Source organism: Canis lupus, chromosome 8 (assembly GCF_048164855.1).
Source record: "Canis lupus baileyi chromosome 8, mCanLup2.hap1, whole genome shotgun sequence".
NCBI lineage: Eukaryota > Metazoa > Chordata > Mammalia > Carnivora > Canidae > Canis > Canis lupus.
Window position 1 is genome coordinate 58774719 of NC_132845.1, and position 15292 is coordinate 58790010.

The window sequence follows — 15292 nt, forward strand, 5'->3', positions numbered from 1 at the left end:
CTCTCCCACAGTCTGCAGGCTGAATGCTCAGGATTGGGGTTTCACTGTTTTGTGGTAGGAGGGGCGCTTTTTAAAAATCTTTCTCCATTTTGGTCAAATTCAAAAGAGAAGAACAAAGTGACTAGCTTTCCACTTTCCTGTCATCGCCAGGAAAACTGCCATGCTGACCTTCCATGAAGGGGTCACAACTCAAATTCCTGCAGGGTCTGGTGGATGATGATTTGGGGAAAGTATAAGGCAATAAGGAGTGGTGGGGACAATGGTGACCTGGAGAGCATGTGCCCCATCTAAAGGGGCAGCCGCCACTCAGCTTCAGCTCCCGCTGCCATGTGGCAATGCCAGTTAGGCAAGGCCATAACTTCTAATGGTGAAGAGAAGCCCCAAACTTGGATATTTATGTAAAAGTTTTACTTTTTTAGATGTTAAAAACAAATACATATTTTATTTTTTATGTTTTTAAACATTGTAGTTTTAATATTTTTTTTAGATTTGTGTGTGTGTATGTGCGTGTGGTGTGTGTGTGTTTGTGTGTGTGTGTGAGAGAGAGAGAGAACACAAGCATGAGCAGTGGGGAGGGGCAGAGGGAGAGGGAGAAGCAGACTCTCCACTGAGCAGGAAGCCTGAGGAAGGGCTCCAACCCAGGACCCCAAGATCATGACCTGAGCCCAAAGGCAGATGTTTAACTGACTGAGCCACCAGGCACCCAAATACATCTTTTATATAACACCGTGGCAGGTGGACACAAAACATCACCGGGCTGGGTTCAGCCCCGGGCTGCATGCAGTTCGCAGCACCTAGGATAATTGTGTGACCTGAGCCTTTGCTCTTTCTGAGGCTGTGTCCCGGTCCCTGAACTGGGCATGGTAACTCCTCCGTGGGAGTCAGCGCAGCAGGACCAGACAGCTCAGGGGAAACAGGACCAAACAGCTCAGGACCCACATAGCTGGGGGGAAAAAAGGTAGGAGCACTAGAGGGGTCCCGGGCTCAGGCAACGATGGGGTTCTGAAGCTTAGGGCCAAAGTTGGGAGTCAGGCATGGGCAGGGCTGGATCGTAAGGAAACACTGACATCCTGGGAGCAAATGTGAGAGGCATGTCCAAGGCAGGTGGAGCCCAGAGACCAGACAGCAAGGGACCACTTGCCTGCCCACTGGAAGTCACCACAGGGACGTTCGGGACACATGCCTCTCATCAAGTGAGAGCAGCATTACCAAAGGCTCAGTGTCATTACCACCGTTTATGATCACTGCCCCTTATAAGCACTTCCTGTGTGCCAAGCACTTTAAAAGCTTGGTCCCACGTAGTCCCTCCAACAACCCTATGAAACACACATCACTATTACCTGCTCTAGAGACGAGTACACTGAGAGGCTGGATCGCTTGCCTTTCCAGCAACATTTGTGGAGCACACTCTCTGTGCTAAGCACCTCATTCGCTCACTTCACATGGTCCTCATCATAGCCCCTAACCAGAGATGACCCTCACACCACCAGGAGCCTCACCTCCCGAAGTTCACGTTTTGTGCAGCCCCTCCTCCTTGAATCCGGCCACATCACTTGCTCTTGACCAACAGAATGTACCAGAAGTGACAGTGTGACTCCTGAGGCAAGGTCATAAACTTGTCACTTTTGCTCAGACCTCTTGGAGTCCTTGCTCCCCGCAAGAGGCTGCTCCCACTGACTGCCTAGCTGACCCCCAGCCCCCAGCCCGCACCGCAGCCAGTGCTGGGAGGCGGGGCCTGCTTGGACACCCTGCCTGGCCACGTCCCAGATGATGCCGCCCCAGCCAACATCCCACCTAAGTGTCATGCAGGACCCTGAGCAAGAACGACCTGGCTAAGCCCAGTCAACCCACTAAACCGTAAAAGACAGTAACATATTTTTATTTTAAGCCACTAAATGTTAGGGTGATGTGTTATAAATGAAGAGAAAACTGACACACTGCTTGCAAGAGCCCCCTGAGTAGAGACTCATGCCATCCCCATTTTACAGATGAGGATACTGAGGTATGGGGAGGCTGAGTGACCTCATGCAACTCTGCAGCCAGCAAGAGTCAGAGTGAGAGTCTGTTCCTAAGTCATCTGATTCCTCTGGCCTCAACCACACCTCTGCGCTGCCCGCCCACAGCACCCTAGCCATGCACGTCAGGGTAAACTGTAAGCCAGGCTGTCTGACTCCCAATCATGGAAACTTCTCTTCCTGCACAGATGTTCCTCCCAGAAGCTGGTGCCTAACATCAGCTGGGCATCTCTGATATCTGACCTCTTAACCCCCACCTCCCAAACTCCTGAGGTGTGTCTTGCCCTGCTGGGTGGGGAGACAAGAGGCTGGCGCTGCCTGGCCTCAAAGCTGGTCTCCTCTCTGGTGCCTGGGGCAGGGACAGGGGAGGCGCTGGGTCCAGAATTTTGACAAATGGCCTCACACATATTAAACAAGAGAAATGACACTGCACAGCCCTGGCGAGGCCCCAAAAGCAAAGGATGAAAAATGGGGCTGATCCATCTTGCAGGCCTTGCTGACAAGAAGAAATGGATCAGCCCTAATAGGGACCGCACGTTGGGCCCCGGCCTTAAATAAGTCAAATGAGAACGAGGCCAGCCCCAAGGGAGCAGAAGAGCAAGCCACGAGGCCCAGCTTCCATAGAAAGAAAGGTTGCTGTGGCTGACATCAGCAGGCTTGGTTTTAGATGCTGGGGGCCAGGGTAGAGAGCTAGGGGCTCCTAGAAAGAGAGACCTGAGAATCCTATTACCACCTCAGGCTGTGGGACCCTGGGGGACTGACCCAACCTTTCTGAGCCCTAGTTTTCACACATGCAACACGGGGGTTTTGCATATGTTAATTTCATATCAATAACAGTAATATTAGAAGGGCAGGTGTCTGGGGCATCTAGGTGGCTCAGTCAGTTAGGTGTCGGGCTCTTGGGCTCTTGATTTTGGCTCAGGTCATGATCTCAGGATGAGCTCAAGCCCCATATCAGCCTCCATACTTGCACTCGGCGTGAGTCTGCTTGAGATTCTCTCTCCCCCTCCCTCTGCCCCTCCCCCAACTGGTGCTCTCTAAATAAATAAATAAATAAATAAATAAATAAATAAATAAAATCAATAAGAAAAAAAAAAAGAAAGGCTGGTGTTTAAGAGCACTTACCACGCGTCAAACAGTGTGCTAAGCATATCTACAAACTGTCTTTGCATTACCCATTCTCGGAGAGGCAAAATACAGAGGCTGAGGGTGTGGGCTCCGAGGCCAGACTTGCCTGGGTTCAGATCCTTGCTCTGCCGCTCAGCAGCCAGACAGCCTGGATGGGTGACTTAAGTTCCCTGTGCCTCAGTTTCCTCTCCACAAAGTACCCGCCCCATGGTGTTGTTACGGCAACATACCAGCGCTCCATACATGGCAGGGATTGTCACACACAGGCTCAACACTTAAAAATGTTCATTCCTTTCCTTTGTCACCTTCTCTAGCTCAGATGACGAGCTTCTGAGGTCAAGAGCTCAGGCAAGAACTGCTAGAGGGAGGGAAGCATTGGGTGAAAAGGGGGTCAGAGCCTTAGCTGGTTTCCCTGCGGTCCCTCCACTTCAAGGGATCAGGATGGTGTTGGAGGGTCCAGGTCCCTTTAAGGCACATGGCTTTACAGGAGTGGAGCCAAGCAGAGGGGGAAGGGGCAGCAATTAGCAGGAGTCCCCACGGTGGGGGGTGAAAGGGGGTCTTTCTGTGTTAGAGTCCTTCCTGCTCCACTCTGACCATCTTCCTCCAAAGCCTCTGCTACCTGCTGTTCCTCCTGCCCAGCACACTCTCTCGTTCCCTCCTCCACCAGTCTGCCTGGCCACCTTCTCCCCAGAGGACCCTCCCTGCCCGAAGCTGGGTCAGCAACCCCTCCTCTGTGCTCTGAACCCCCCATCACCACATGATAGCTTGTGTACTTGTCTCAATGGCCTGTTACAACAGTGTCTTGGCCACTGCTGTGCCTGCAGCTCCTAGGACAGTGGCTGTCCCCAAGTAGGCATCCAGTAAATGCATGTAAAGTAATTAAGTGGATAAATGGTCTGCAGACCTGCAGACCCTGGGTAATGGACATCTGTGGTCACATTCTTGCCAGCATGCATTCCTTCTTCTGATGACCCCATCCCACCCCCAAATTTCTGCTGGGGGACCTCTCCTCCTCTTCTTTGTCCAAGGGTTTGGGTGGGGCCAATCCCTCCTGCTTGACCTTGTGACTCAGGCCAGACCAATGAGAGTAGTCCAGTCTGTTCAGGGTCTAAATCATTGGTCATGGGGTGGACACCTGACTTAAGCCAATCCAATGAAAGCCATAAGCAGGATGTTGGCTGGAAATATTGGAAAGAAGCCCCATGTTTCTGCTACTGTTGCTGCATTTGTAAAATGTAAGCCTTGAGCTGGGCTTGGTGACCATCTCTGCTTGGGGAAAAACTGCTTGTAAATGAAACCAACACAAAGGGAACAGAGACAGCAAAGTGGGGAGGGGAGATTGCCTAAGCTCCTGATGAATCACCCGATCACCTGGATCCAGCTGTGCCTGAAGCTGACCGTGTAGTAGCTCACCCAGCATCCATTCCACCTACTCACCATTTGCGAGTTTCTGGCTCATTCTTCATTCCAGAGGTGAGTGTGGGCAAGATAAGCCAATAAGCTCATGACATTCCCTCAGCTGTGGTGATGATTTCAGGAGAAAGAAAATGAGCTAAGCTAGGTCCATGCGAGGGAGGCTTGGGATTCTAGTCAATGTTGGGGAAAGAGAAGCCCTTTCTTCTCCTGTGATGTGGAGGAAGAAGCACCAGCCTCAGGAGCAGCTTTTACTTCACCAGGAGGGAAGCCCACCCAGGGATAGGGTTAATGTGCAGATGATCACCGAGGAAGAGGAAGAGTCAGTCCTGATGACATCAGAGACTCTGGATCGAACATACCCTGAAGTCCACGACATGGCTGCACCTTCCACTTACAGGAACCAACTTATTTCCGCATTGCTTGGACTGACATGGATGGATTTTTCTGCTACAACCCAAGGCACCCTAGCTGATCCACTTGGACTCTTCTGTTGCCTGAACGAACAATACATACCCCGTGTTTACCTACGCCTGGGAGTCTTGCCTTCCTTTGGATCCCTAGCCTGTCAGACCCTAGGGTCCCCACGGTTTGCTAGCTTCCATCTCCACCTTCCAGAGCAGCCTGTATAGCAGGGTCGACAAACTTTCTCTGTCAAGCGTCAGGAGTAAATATCTTAGGTTTTGCAGCCCATCGAGTGTCAGTCACAACCAGAACCCACAACTCTGCTGTTGTAGCGTGAAAGCAGCCACGGGCAACAGGTCAGCGTAAGTGTGGCTTTGTCCCAATGAAACTGCATTGATGGACACTGAAATCGAAATTTTGCCTCATTTTCACACATCACAAGATGTCATTACTTTTCTTTTGATTTACTTTCCAGTATTTAGACATGTAAAAAGCATCCTTAGGTTGAGGGCTGCATAAAAACAGGTGGTGAGCCAGATTTGGCCCATGGGCCAGAGCCTGCCAACCCCAGCTCTAAGGTCTCAAAGTGCCTTTGGACTCTGGGCTGCCTTTGCCTTCATCTTCTGTCCCTCTCTCCCCCAGCTGGGCCGACTGCTGAAGTCCCAGCATGCCTGAAGGTCAAAGCCACTTACCAGAAGGACCACCCGTAGTCCCAGGAGTGGGGTCTCCAGTCTTCGGGGCCGAGGCTCACGGTGACCTGGAACACCTGTGTGTACATCATATGGGCTACCATTCCCAGGAGGCCTGTGGGCGGAGCAGAACAAGGGGTCAGGAGGCCATCTGCGGCTCTGTCCCCCTGTGTCTGTGCTGGGGGACAGCACAGGAGGCAGAGGGCTGGTGGCAGGACCCCAGCGGGAAGCCCGAGGGTGGTGCTTTCCTGGGCCAGCCAAGGTGCTGGAGTTTGGGCAAGAGGGCACAGGGCAGGCCTGGAGAAATTAAACAAAGGAGACACAGAGTCAGATCTGGGCCCAGATGGGTAAACTTTGTGAAGTACCAGAGAAGCAGATATTTTAGGCTCTGTGGTCCACGCAGTCTCTGTTGCAACTACTTCTCTACTGCTATAGCACAAAAGAGCCACAGATAATACATAGATGGATGAGTATGGCGACGTACCAGTAAAATTTTATTTTATTTTTATTTTTTAAATTTTATTTATTTATTCATTAGAGACACACAGAGAGAGAAGCAGAGACACAGGCAGAGGGAGAAGCAGGCTCCATGCGGGAGCCCGACATGGGACTCCATCCAGGGTCTCCAGGATCAGGCCCTGGGCTGAAAGGTGGCACCAAACCGCTGAGCCACCCGGGCTGCCCCCAATAAAATTTTATTTACAAAAACAGGCATCAGCCGAAGTTAGCCTGTGCACTATAGTTGGGAGAAGCAGCCTAGAGAGTATTTTTCAAACTGCAGGTCTGGACTCACTAGACTAGTGGGTCATGAAATCACCTCCACTGATTGCCAGCATTGATTGCCAGCATTAAAACAACAACAACAACGACGACGACGGAATAGAATAGAAATATCTGATACCATCAAGTGTAGCAAGAGTGAATATTGTTTTGTGAAATTTTCAGTTCTATTCATGTATCTGAAATAAGAAATGCTTTCCTGAGGCTCATGGTCAAAAATCTTTGAGCCCACTGGCTGGGAGAATTTGGATTCCCAAGGATCTGAGTGGGAATCCTATTCCATCACATTTTCACCTTGTAGCACTGGGCAAAGCTTCGTTCTCTGAGCTTCAAGTGTTTGAACCCTAAGATGAAGACTGTGACTGGTAAGGTGAAGGGTAGTGTCGGTGCCTAGGGGGTATGTTATCATTACAGCTATCAGGATTATTAGAACCCTGGGGGCAATTCTCTGTATGGATGGTGGCGTCGGGAGCCCTCATCAACCTGACTTTAAGATAGAGTGATAAGGTATTGATGAGGAGGGAAGACGTAGATAACGAGGAAAGTAATCATGCTTGTGCACCTGCTATGTGCCACGCATTCTGTTATTCCCTCTTAATTTTCATGACAACTCTCAGAAGTATCATGAAGTACCACGATCAGGCCTATGTACCATTGTTCAGGTTGCCCACTGCACGTCTCCATAAGGCTCTATTCACAATACAGTCTACGTGCATGTCCCTCCCTGGAGTTGAAGCAGAAGCCCTCTTGCACAGCTGTATATAGTAGCCCTCAATATGATTATACCCATTTCACAGGTGAGAAAATAGAAGCCTGGAGTCTGTCCATGGTCACAAAGGGAGTCAATGGCATCTTTGTGACTGGTGTGCAGATCCAAATGCCCTCAACTCCAGGGCCTTTTCCATGCTGCCCAGCATGCATCTGTCTTCCCTCGGTTGCCTGATCACCCTCTCCCCTCTTCTTGAAGAGGAGGTAAGAGGAAAGGTGGAGATAAGGGGAGAAGAGGTGGAGATAAAGCAGAGACAGAAGAGACAGCAGGGCTCTGCATCCTAGAACCCAGCGTGGGGAGTGGAAGGAGGGGGCCATCCCGTGTTCCCATAGTGTGAAGATAAATGTTTAGCCACTGGTTCTCCAGAGGGAAAAGAAAAGTCCCAAATGGTCGTGATTGCCAAGTTCGATGGTGCAACTACTCCCACTATGGCCAATTTCAAGCTACCCATGTGCTGTCACTGAAAGCAGAGCAGAGCAGAGGTGTGCACAGTCGGTGCTCCAGCACATCTCTGGGTCTCACTCCAGTCACTGGACCCTGGGCCCAGTGGAGACAGAGGTGGCTGGGCACCTCTCTGAGCCTGGGTCAGCCCCTCATGGACAGTTCCCACTATTCTCAGACCTCAGATGCAAGCCAGTGGGAGCACTCGAGTCAGGAAATCCAGGGAGGAAATCCAGGCACCGGAGCCTCCTAAAGTCCCAGCCTACCCAGAGCTATCTCTGCCAGGCCCGAGTACACCCTAGACCGCATCCCTGGCTGTGCCCTGGCAGGTGGCACAGAACTGTCCTGGGCTATCACATCCAACAACAGTGTCCTCTCTGGTCCTCTCTGCCTGGGCTCAGTCTGTTGGCAGGAGGAGAATGGTGAGCCACAGGGAGATCTTATTTTTTTACTTGATACAATTCTGGGTGAACTTGCCAAAGGTACATAACAGATATACCCTATTCTCTGGAACCGATGTATATGATTTCTTAATAACCAAGCACCGTGTTTTATTTATCCACTCAATTGACGGTTTTAAATTACTTCCAGCTTTTTGCTCTATAAGCAGTGCTGCAATAAACACCTTTCTGCAAGTCTTTGTGTATCAGCAAGCATTTCTCCGGAGGGAATAATAAGAATTTCTGGGTCATAAAGCATATGCATTTTAAATTTGAGTCAATGTTGGGAAATCGCTGTTACGCGCTGGTTGTCCCACCTTGTGCTTCTGCCGGCTGTCTGGGGGGACTTACCCGGCTCTTCACCAACACTGGAGATGCTAACACGTTAAAAACTGCTCCTTGCATGATGCAGGATGACACTTCAACACCGTTTTAAGTTTTATTTTCCCCTCATTGCTAGATTAGCTTGGGCACCTTTCACCCAATCACTGATCACCTTTGGGTAGATCATTCCTACCTCTGTGTATATAGTGCCTGTCTGTATCCTTTGTCAACTTTTTCTTTTTTCAAAAAACTACACTTTCCCTTATTAATTGGTAGGAATTCTTTATGTATCCTGGATATTAATCCTGCCTGTTGCATAGACTACAGAGAGTTTACTGCTTGTCTTTTCCTATGTGCTGAACATCTTTTTATTTTTTAATTAATAGACTTTACTTTTTTTAGAGCAGTTTCAAGTTTTCTTAGAAAAAGTGAGGGGGACTTACAGAGAGTTCCCCTGTGCTGCTGGTCGCCACCCTCCCAGTTTCTCATGTGATTAACATCTTGCATTTGTGCAGTACATTTGTTACAATTGACAAATTGTACTGATCCATTACTATTAGCTAGATCCTTAGTTTACATTAGGGTTTGCGCTTTGTGTTGTATTTTCTATGGATTTTGACCAATCTTTGGTAACATGTATCCATCATTACTGTGTCAAATAGTTTCACAGACTTAAAAATCCTCTGGGATCCACTTATTCACCCCTCTCCCTCCCTGCATCCCTAAACCCCTGGCAAACACTGATCTTTTTGCCACCTTCATAACTTTGCCTTTTCCAGAATGTCACATAGTTGAAATCATACGGTATGTGTGGCCTTCTCAGATCGGCTTCTCTCACTTAGCAATATGCATATAAGGTTCCTCCGTAGCTCTTCGCGCCTGAATGATATTCCACCGTCTGGACACATCACAGGTCACTCACCTGTGGGTCATCTACCAGGTGAAGGACATCTCAGTTGCTTCCAAGTTTTGGCAACTATGGATAAAGCCGTGTTTGTCCTACTTTTTGATATTTGATATCACCAAATTTACTAGTCCTTTCCTTTTCGGTTTTTGCTGCCTGTGTCTACTTTTAGAAAAGTGGCATCATAGACACATGTTCCTATATTCCTATATTTTTATATTAATTCACCTGGAATTTATCTTGGTGAATGGCTCGAGTTAAGGATCTAAGTTAACTATTTAATGAGCAGCTAATTATTTCGAATCCTTATAGAATGACCTGTTCTTTCTCCACTGATTTTTGTAAATTTTATTAATTTTGAGAAAGAGTGCACAAACGGGGGAGGGGAAGAGGGAGAGGAAGAAGGAGATTCCCTGTCGGGCAGGGACCCCAACAATGAAGCTGGGCTTGATCCCGAGACCCCGGGATCGTGACCTGAGCCGAAGGCAGACACTTAACCAACTGTGCCATCCAGGCACCCCCTCCACTGATTTTATTTTATTTTATTTTCCCTCCACTGATTTTAAATGACACAGTCCAAGCCCCACATGTATGTGAGTCTGCGTCCTAATGGCACTGTTCCACTGATCTCTCTCTGTTCTTGTGTCAATGCCACGCTGTTTTAGTTTAACCTACAGGAGAGTCTGTTAGCTGGGAGGACAAGCCTCTTCTCCTCACTGCCCAGTGCTCATTCCCCCTGGAATTGGTCCCCTACCTAGGAGCCTTGTGCCTTTAATGGGGTCCTGACCCCTTCCCAAGCCCCTGCCTCCCAGTCCCTTTCTGGGGGGTGGGGCTTGCTCTCCAAACCCTCAACCATTCTAACTTCTATGGTTCCTTCCACACTATGCCAGCCCAGATGCTCTCCGGGTGATGTGACCTCTGGGTGCCTTTGATTTTCTCATCTATAAAATGGGGATATTGGTAGCCATTGGTAATTCTAATGAGTATCTACTAAAGGAGAACATTCACGAGAACAACCTCTCCTTGTATTAGGGCAGTGGGGACATAATGAAAACTCCTAGCTAGACCCAGAAGCCAGACCCAGCCTGTTGGCAGAATAATTAATTTTCCAAAGTGTTAGTTTGAAAAACCATTGATTTCTCAATCGAATTCCATTTACTCCCAAATATGAAAGGCCGTGCTTTAAGAAAATTACAATTCACTCAAAGAAAGGTTGGTGAGGTTCTCTGATTGCATTTTGAAGATTCTCCTCTAAAAATCCGACCCTCGCCCATGTTTCTGGAAGCATGTCTGCTCGGCAAAGGGAGGTCCGTGGTAGCATCTGTCATACAAATCTTCACAGAAGGAATTGTTTCCAGCTCCTCTGAATTAAAAAGTGACTTTCAGCAGAGTGTCTGCACCTCTTAAATTAGCATGAACTAAATGAATGAGGCTTTCCTGCTCTGCTCCTGCTGCTTCCTGGTGGGGCCCCATACCAGGAAACTTGGCTGTCAGTCTCAATTTCCAACTCCTGATGTCATGAACTAGAGCCTCGACCCACGGCCCACATGGTGAGGCAGGCATGGCTCCTCCCAGCCCCTGGGGGACTTTGGAGAGCACTGGAAGTGACCTGAGTGAGGGGCCAGAGCTGGGCTGGGTGTGATGCCTCCCAGACCCCAGATAGGAAGGGCTGCCACGACTCCCTGCCCTACCCTCCACTGGTCAAACAGAGGATGAGAAGTGAACTGTCAAGTCCGAAAGGGCTGGCATGGGCCCAGAATTAAGAGACAGTGTGGGTGGGGGACAGAAGGTAAGCCCAGGGTAAAGCAGGAGTGAAACGAAGCGAGAGAGAGTCTATGGTTTTCAGTGCTGTCACTCACCAGCTATGTGACCTTGAGTAGGTGACCTCCCGTTTCCGTGCCTCAGTTTCCTCAAGCGTAACATGGGGGTAATAATAGCACCTGTCATAGACTGGTATGAGTATCAGGTGGCTTATGTTTGTGAAGCATCTAGAACAGTGCTTGGCAGGAAGGAGGCCCTATATCAGTGTTTCTTGAATGAATGAATGAATGAATGAATGCATGCCTGAGACTCACTGTAGAGGCCCTGTAGATGGCACACTTGACCAGGGACCAAGTCTGTGGTCTCAGCACACCTTAAGTATTCAAAATGTGTCCAATGAACAGACGACAAAGGATGTCAAGGTGCATGGGGGAGGGGCAGCAGGGTGGCTCGTGGAAAGTCCTGGGACCAGATCTGACAACTCGGGAGAACAAGTCGTCCACATGAGCCAAGACCCGAGTCATCATTCATTTCTTTATCATTTGTTAATTCAATTTGTCAGTGAATAGTTACCAAATGCTTTTCACATGTCACGCATTATTCTAGTGCATGGGGACCACTGACAGACAACTAAGGCCCCGCCCTCAAGGCTCTCAGGTTCTACAGGAGAGATCCAGACGACGAGCACATAGGTTAACAAGAAAACGGCCAGTAGTGAGAGGTGCCATGATGAAAATAAAATAGGACAACACGACAAAGAGATCCTGGGGGCAGCTCCAGGGTAGGTGTGAAGGTGGAGCACACAGGACACGCTGATGGGCTGGACATGGGCCGAAGGTACCTGGAGTTGAGGATGACCTCTAGAGTTTCGGTGTGGGCAATCGGGCAGATGAAGAAGGTGAAGGAAGGAAGACACTGGGATGGGTGGAATTCCATTTGGGCCACATTAGTGGGATATGTATATCTTATATCCAAACAGAGCTAGCAAGCAAGCAGCTGAGTGTGCAAGTTTGGAGTTCAGGGAAAGGCCTAGGTTGGGATTAAATGCACGAGTCAGGGATCCCTGGATGGCGCAGCGGTTTGGCGCCTGCCTTTGGCCCAGGGCGCGATCCTGGAGACCCCGGATCGAATCCCACGTCAGGCTCCCGGTGCATGGAGCCTGCTTCTCCCTCTGCCTATGTCTCTGCCTCTCTCTCTCTCTCTCTCTCTATGTGACTATCATAAATAAATAAAATTAAAAAAAATTAAAAAAAAAAATTTAAATGCACGAGTCACTGGCACAGGGACAAGGACCTGGAGAGACCACCTGGAGAGAGACTGTAGGAGGAGCTGAGCCTAGGGTGGGCCGGAGGGGCGGGCGGAGCGGGCGAAGGAGAGGCCCCGGCGGCAGGAGGAAACAAGTGTGGCATCACCAGGGCCGGGCGATGTACGCAGGCCGAGAAGTGGGGGGTAGCCCGTGAGGTCAAAGATGAAGGCAGAGAAGCAGCCACTGGATGTGCCAACATGCAGACCGCTGGGGACAGACGCCCAGCTTCAGTAGGCTGAAATGAGGAGAGAAAGCAGCCAAGTAATCCTAGAGCAGGCATCAAAACCCTGGGAGAAGCAGGAAACAGGGGACAGCGGGGTGCAGGGAGGGATGCTGAGGAGACAGAGGATGTTCCTGTGCTCACCCCAAGCCATCAGGTAGACAGGGGGAGACTGCTGGTTAGAGGAGCGACAACCCGTGCAAGTGCAGGTGGCCCCGGGGCAGTGCCGTGCTCAGGAGTATGAAGTGGTAAAGTGAGATCTGGCAACAGGGCAGGGGGACGCCAGCGCTGAGGGAGGACACGCGGGAGTGCTAACCCATGATGCCGCCCTGTGCGGAGGGCAGTGGTGGACCCTGGCCCCGGGCGACCCCCCCCCCATGGGAACACTCTGCAGCCTGGAGCTGCCCCCTGGGTCAGGATACAGAGCAGTGATGCCCGCCTGGCTTCCAAGACACGTCTTGCACCTGGCCTGCCTCCCTTTTGCGGGGATTGGACGTGTTATGCTGAGGGCACGCTCCATTTAATTGAGATATCCGGGAAATAGCTGATTAATTAATTTATAATAGAGTTTATTATTAATAGATGCTGTCTAAGTGATTACTTCACACACTCGGAGAGCATTCAGGTCTAAATAATTATTCTTGTGTATGTGGGCACCGATCTGGATTTGCCAACATCCCATGCACGTCATGTCGGGATGTCACATGGCTGGTGGGGACCTGGAGGAGGCTGAAACCAGATGAGATTGGGCAGGATGACAGCAGAGCTGAAGCCCCTGCTATGGTGGCCTGACATTCAGTTGATTAGTCCCTGAGCATGTACTGAGTACCTGCTGGGAGCCAAGCTCTTTTCCAGCTGGGGGAGGGAATGCCCTGGGAACAAGTGAACTGGTCTCCCAGTGCTCTGGGGGGATGGGAGAAAGCTGGGGACTGGTGTGCACCAGGGCAGACAAGGTGGGGAAGGCCAGGGGCCCATGGGAAGGTCAGGAAAGAATGTCACCCAGAGAAAGTGACGTCCAAGCTGAAAGCTATGGGCTCCGAGGGAACAAGAGGGTGGGCCTGACAATGGAACCAGCTCTGGCAAAGCCCAGAGGCAAAGTGGCCAGGCGGGCTATTAGGGTTGTCAGGAGGGCACATGGGTGGGGGAGCTCCTGCTAGAGGGATAAGCCAGACACTGAAGAAGTTCTGGAGCTCTCTTAGGGAGTTTGGGCTTTGTCCTGAGGGCAAACGGGCAGGAATCACGGAACCCTCAGCAAGAAGGCAAGAATCAGACGTGCTCTTGTAAGATCTCTCTGGCCGGCGAGCGGACACCTAGAAGGTGGGAGGCAGGGAAGCTGGGAGAGGCCGCTGTAGCTCCCCAGGCGTCAAGGACATGGCCAAGCCAAGGCTGCTGAGGTCAGGAGGTAGGTGAGCAGGTCCGCCGGAGGTGTGGGGGCTCTGCTGAGATGGATGAATTTGCAGCCACCCCACAGATGCTGGAAAGCCCTGCCTCAGGAATGGGGGGCGCGGGGACACAGGGTAACGGACGGGGTTGACCCACTTAACATCGGCCCTGGAATATGCTCCCGTGGAAAGAAAACTTTGAGATTCTAAAGGTTGGTACTTCCTGACACCCATCAGCGGGGAGGCAGACAGAAAAATAAATCCCTTATCTATAAGTATCTAAAACATAAAAAAAAAAAAAAAATCCAGATGTTTGTCTGGACAGGGACCAAAGGCTGATTCTGACTGTCCCTCAAGCCCTTGGACCTGGGGAGGGCCGCGTACGGTGGGCCGCTTGCTCTGAAAACCGTGACCAAGGAGCCGAGCTGAGGCTCTGTTTAAAGCTTGCCCAGAACTATTTTTAAAGACTGGGCTATTTTTAGACACTCTCCCGAGAACCCGAAGCCTCTCTTGGTAGCATATTTCAGGGTTTAAAAAGTTCCTCCTTACACATAACCTAAATCTTTCCAGCTCCAATTTAAGCTAATTTCTTGCTCTGCCCTCCGAGGACACGAGGGTGAGCCGGTTGGCTTCTTCTCGGGGGGGATCCTCTGGGAGCTTGGCAATTACCGAGTCACCCCTCAACCTTGTCTGCCCGGTGCTAGATCGTTGCCATTCCTCTGCCCTTCCTACAGAGGTCTGCCTTTCAGACCACTTGACTCATTAGCATCACGCTTGTTTGGATTCTGCTCATTTCTCTATTTGCCTTTTAATGTGAAGTGGCCCAAATCAGAGGTGCTATTTAATTGGGGACCTTCCCATTTCAAGAACTGGGTTTACTGAACCGCTACCAGCCTTGTCCGCCCCAGCCACCTCCATTGAGCCCCGAGGCAAAGAACAGGCTCAGACTCTCCCCACCAGGTAGGGTTCTAGAAGGAGTCCCCCAAGGCTGTGCCCCAATTCCTGGTGAGTCTTGGGGTAGCACAGGGCAATTTAGTGGTGGGATGATTTTTGATATTAAAAATCATGAATTTAGGGGACACCTGGGAGGCTCAGTGGTTGAGCATCTGCCTTTGGCTCAGGGCGTGATCCCGGGGTCCTGGGATCAAGTCCCGCATTGGGCTCCCCAAGGGGAGCCTGCTTCTGTCTCTGCCTCTCTCTGTGTCCCTTATGAATAAAATATTTTAAAAAACATCATGGGGTTTGTCCCCCACCTGGTCTCAGCATTTCCTGATAGCCTCCTTCATCTGGGCAACTAGAGACAAGATCTCAATGA

At 50.3% G+C, this 15292-nt stretch overlaps 1 protein-coding gene across 4 annotated transcripts in view; it reads right to left on the reverse strand.

Annotated features, from left to right (window-relative positions):
• The window catches only part of GSG1L (GSG1 like), a 202157-nt gene that overhangs the window by 33198 nt on the left and 153667 nt on the right, over window positions 1-15292 (reverse strand). For all 4 annotated transcript variants that reach the window (XM_072836277.1, XM_072836276.1, XM_072836275.1 and 1 more), the window contains one exon: window positions 5654-5765. In XM_072836277.1, coding sequence (XP_072692378.1) covers window positions 5654-5765 — 112 coding nt within the window. The remainder of the gene's footprint in view (window positions 1-5653; window positions 5766-15292) is intronic.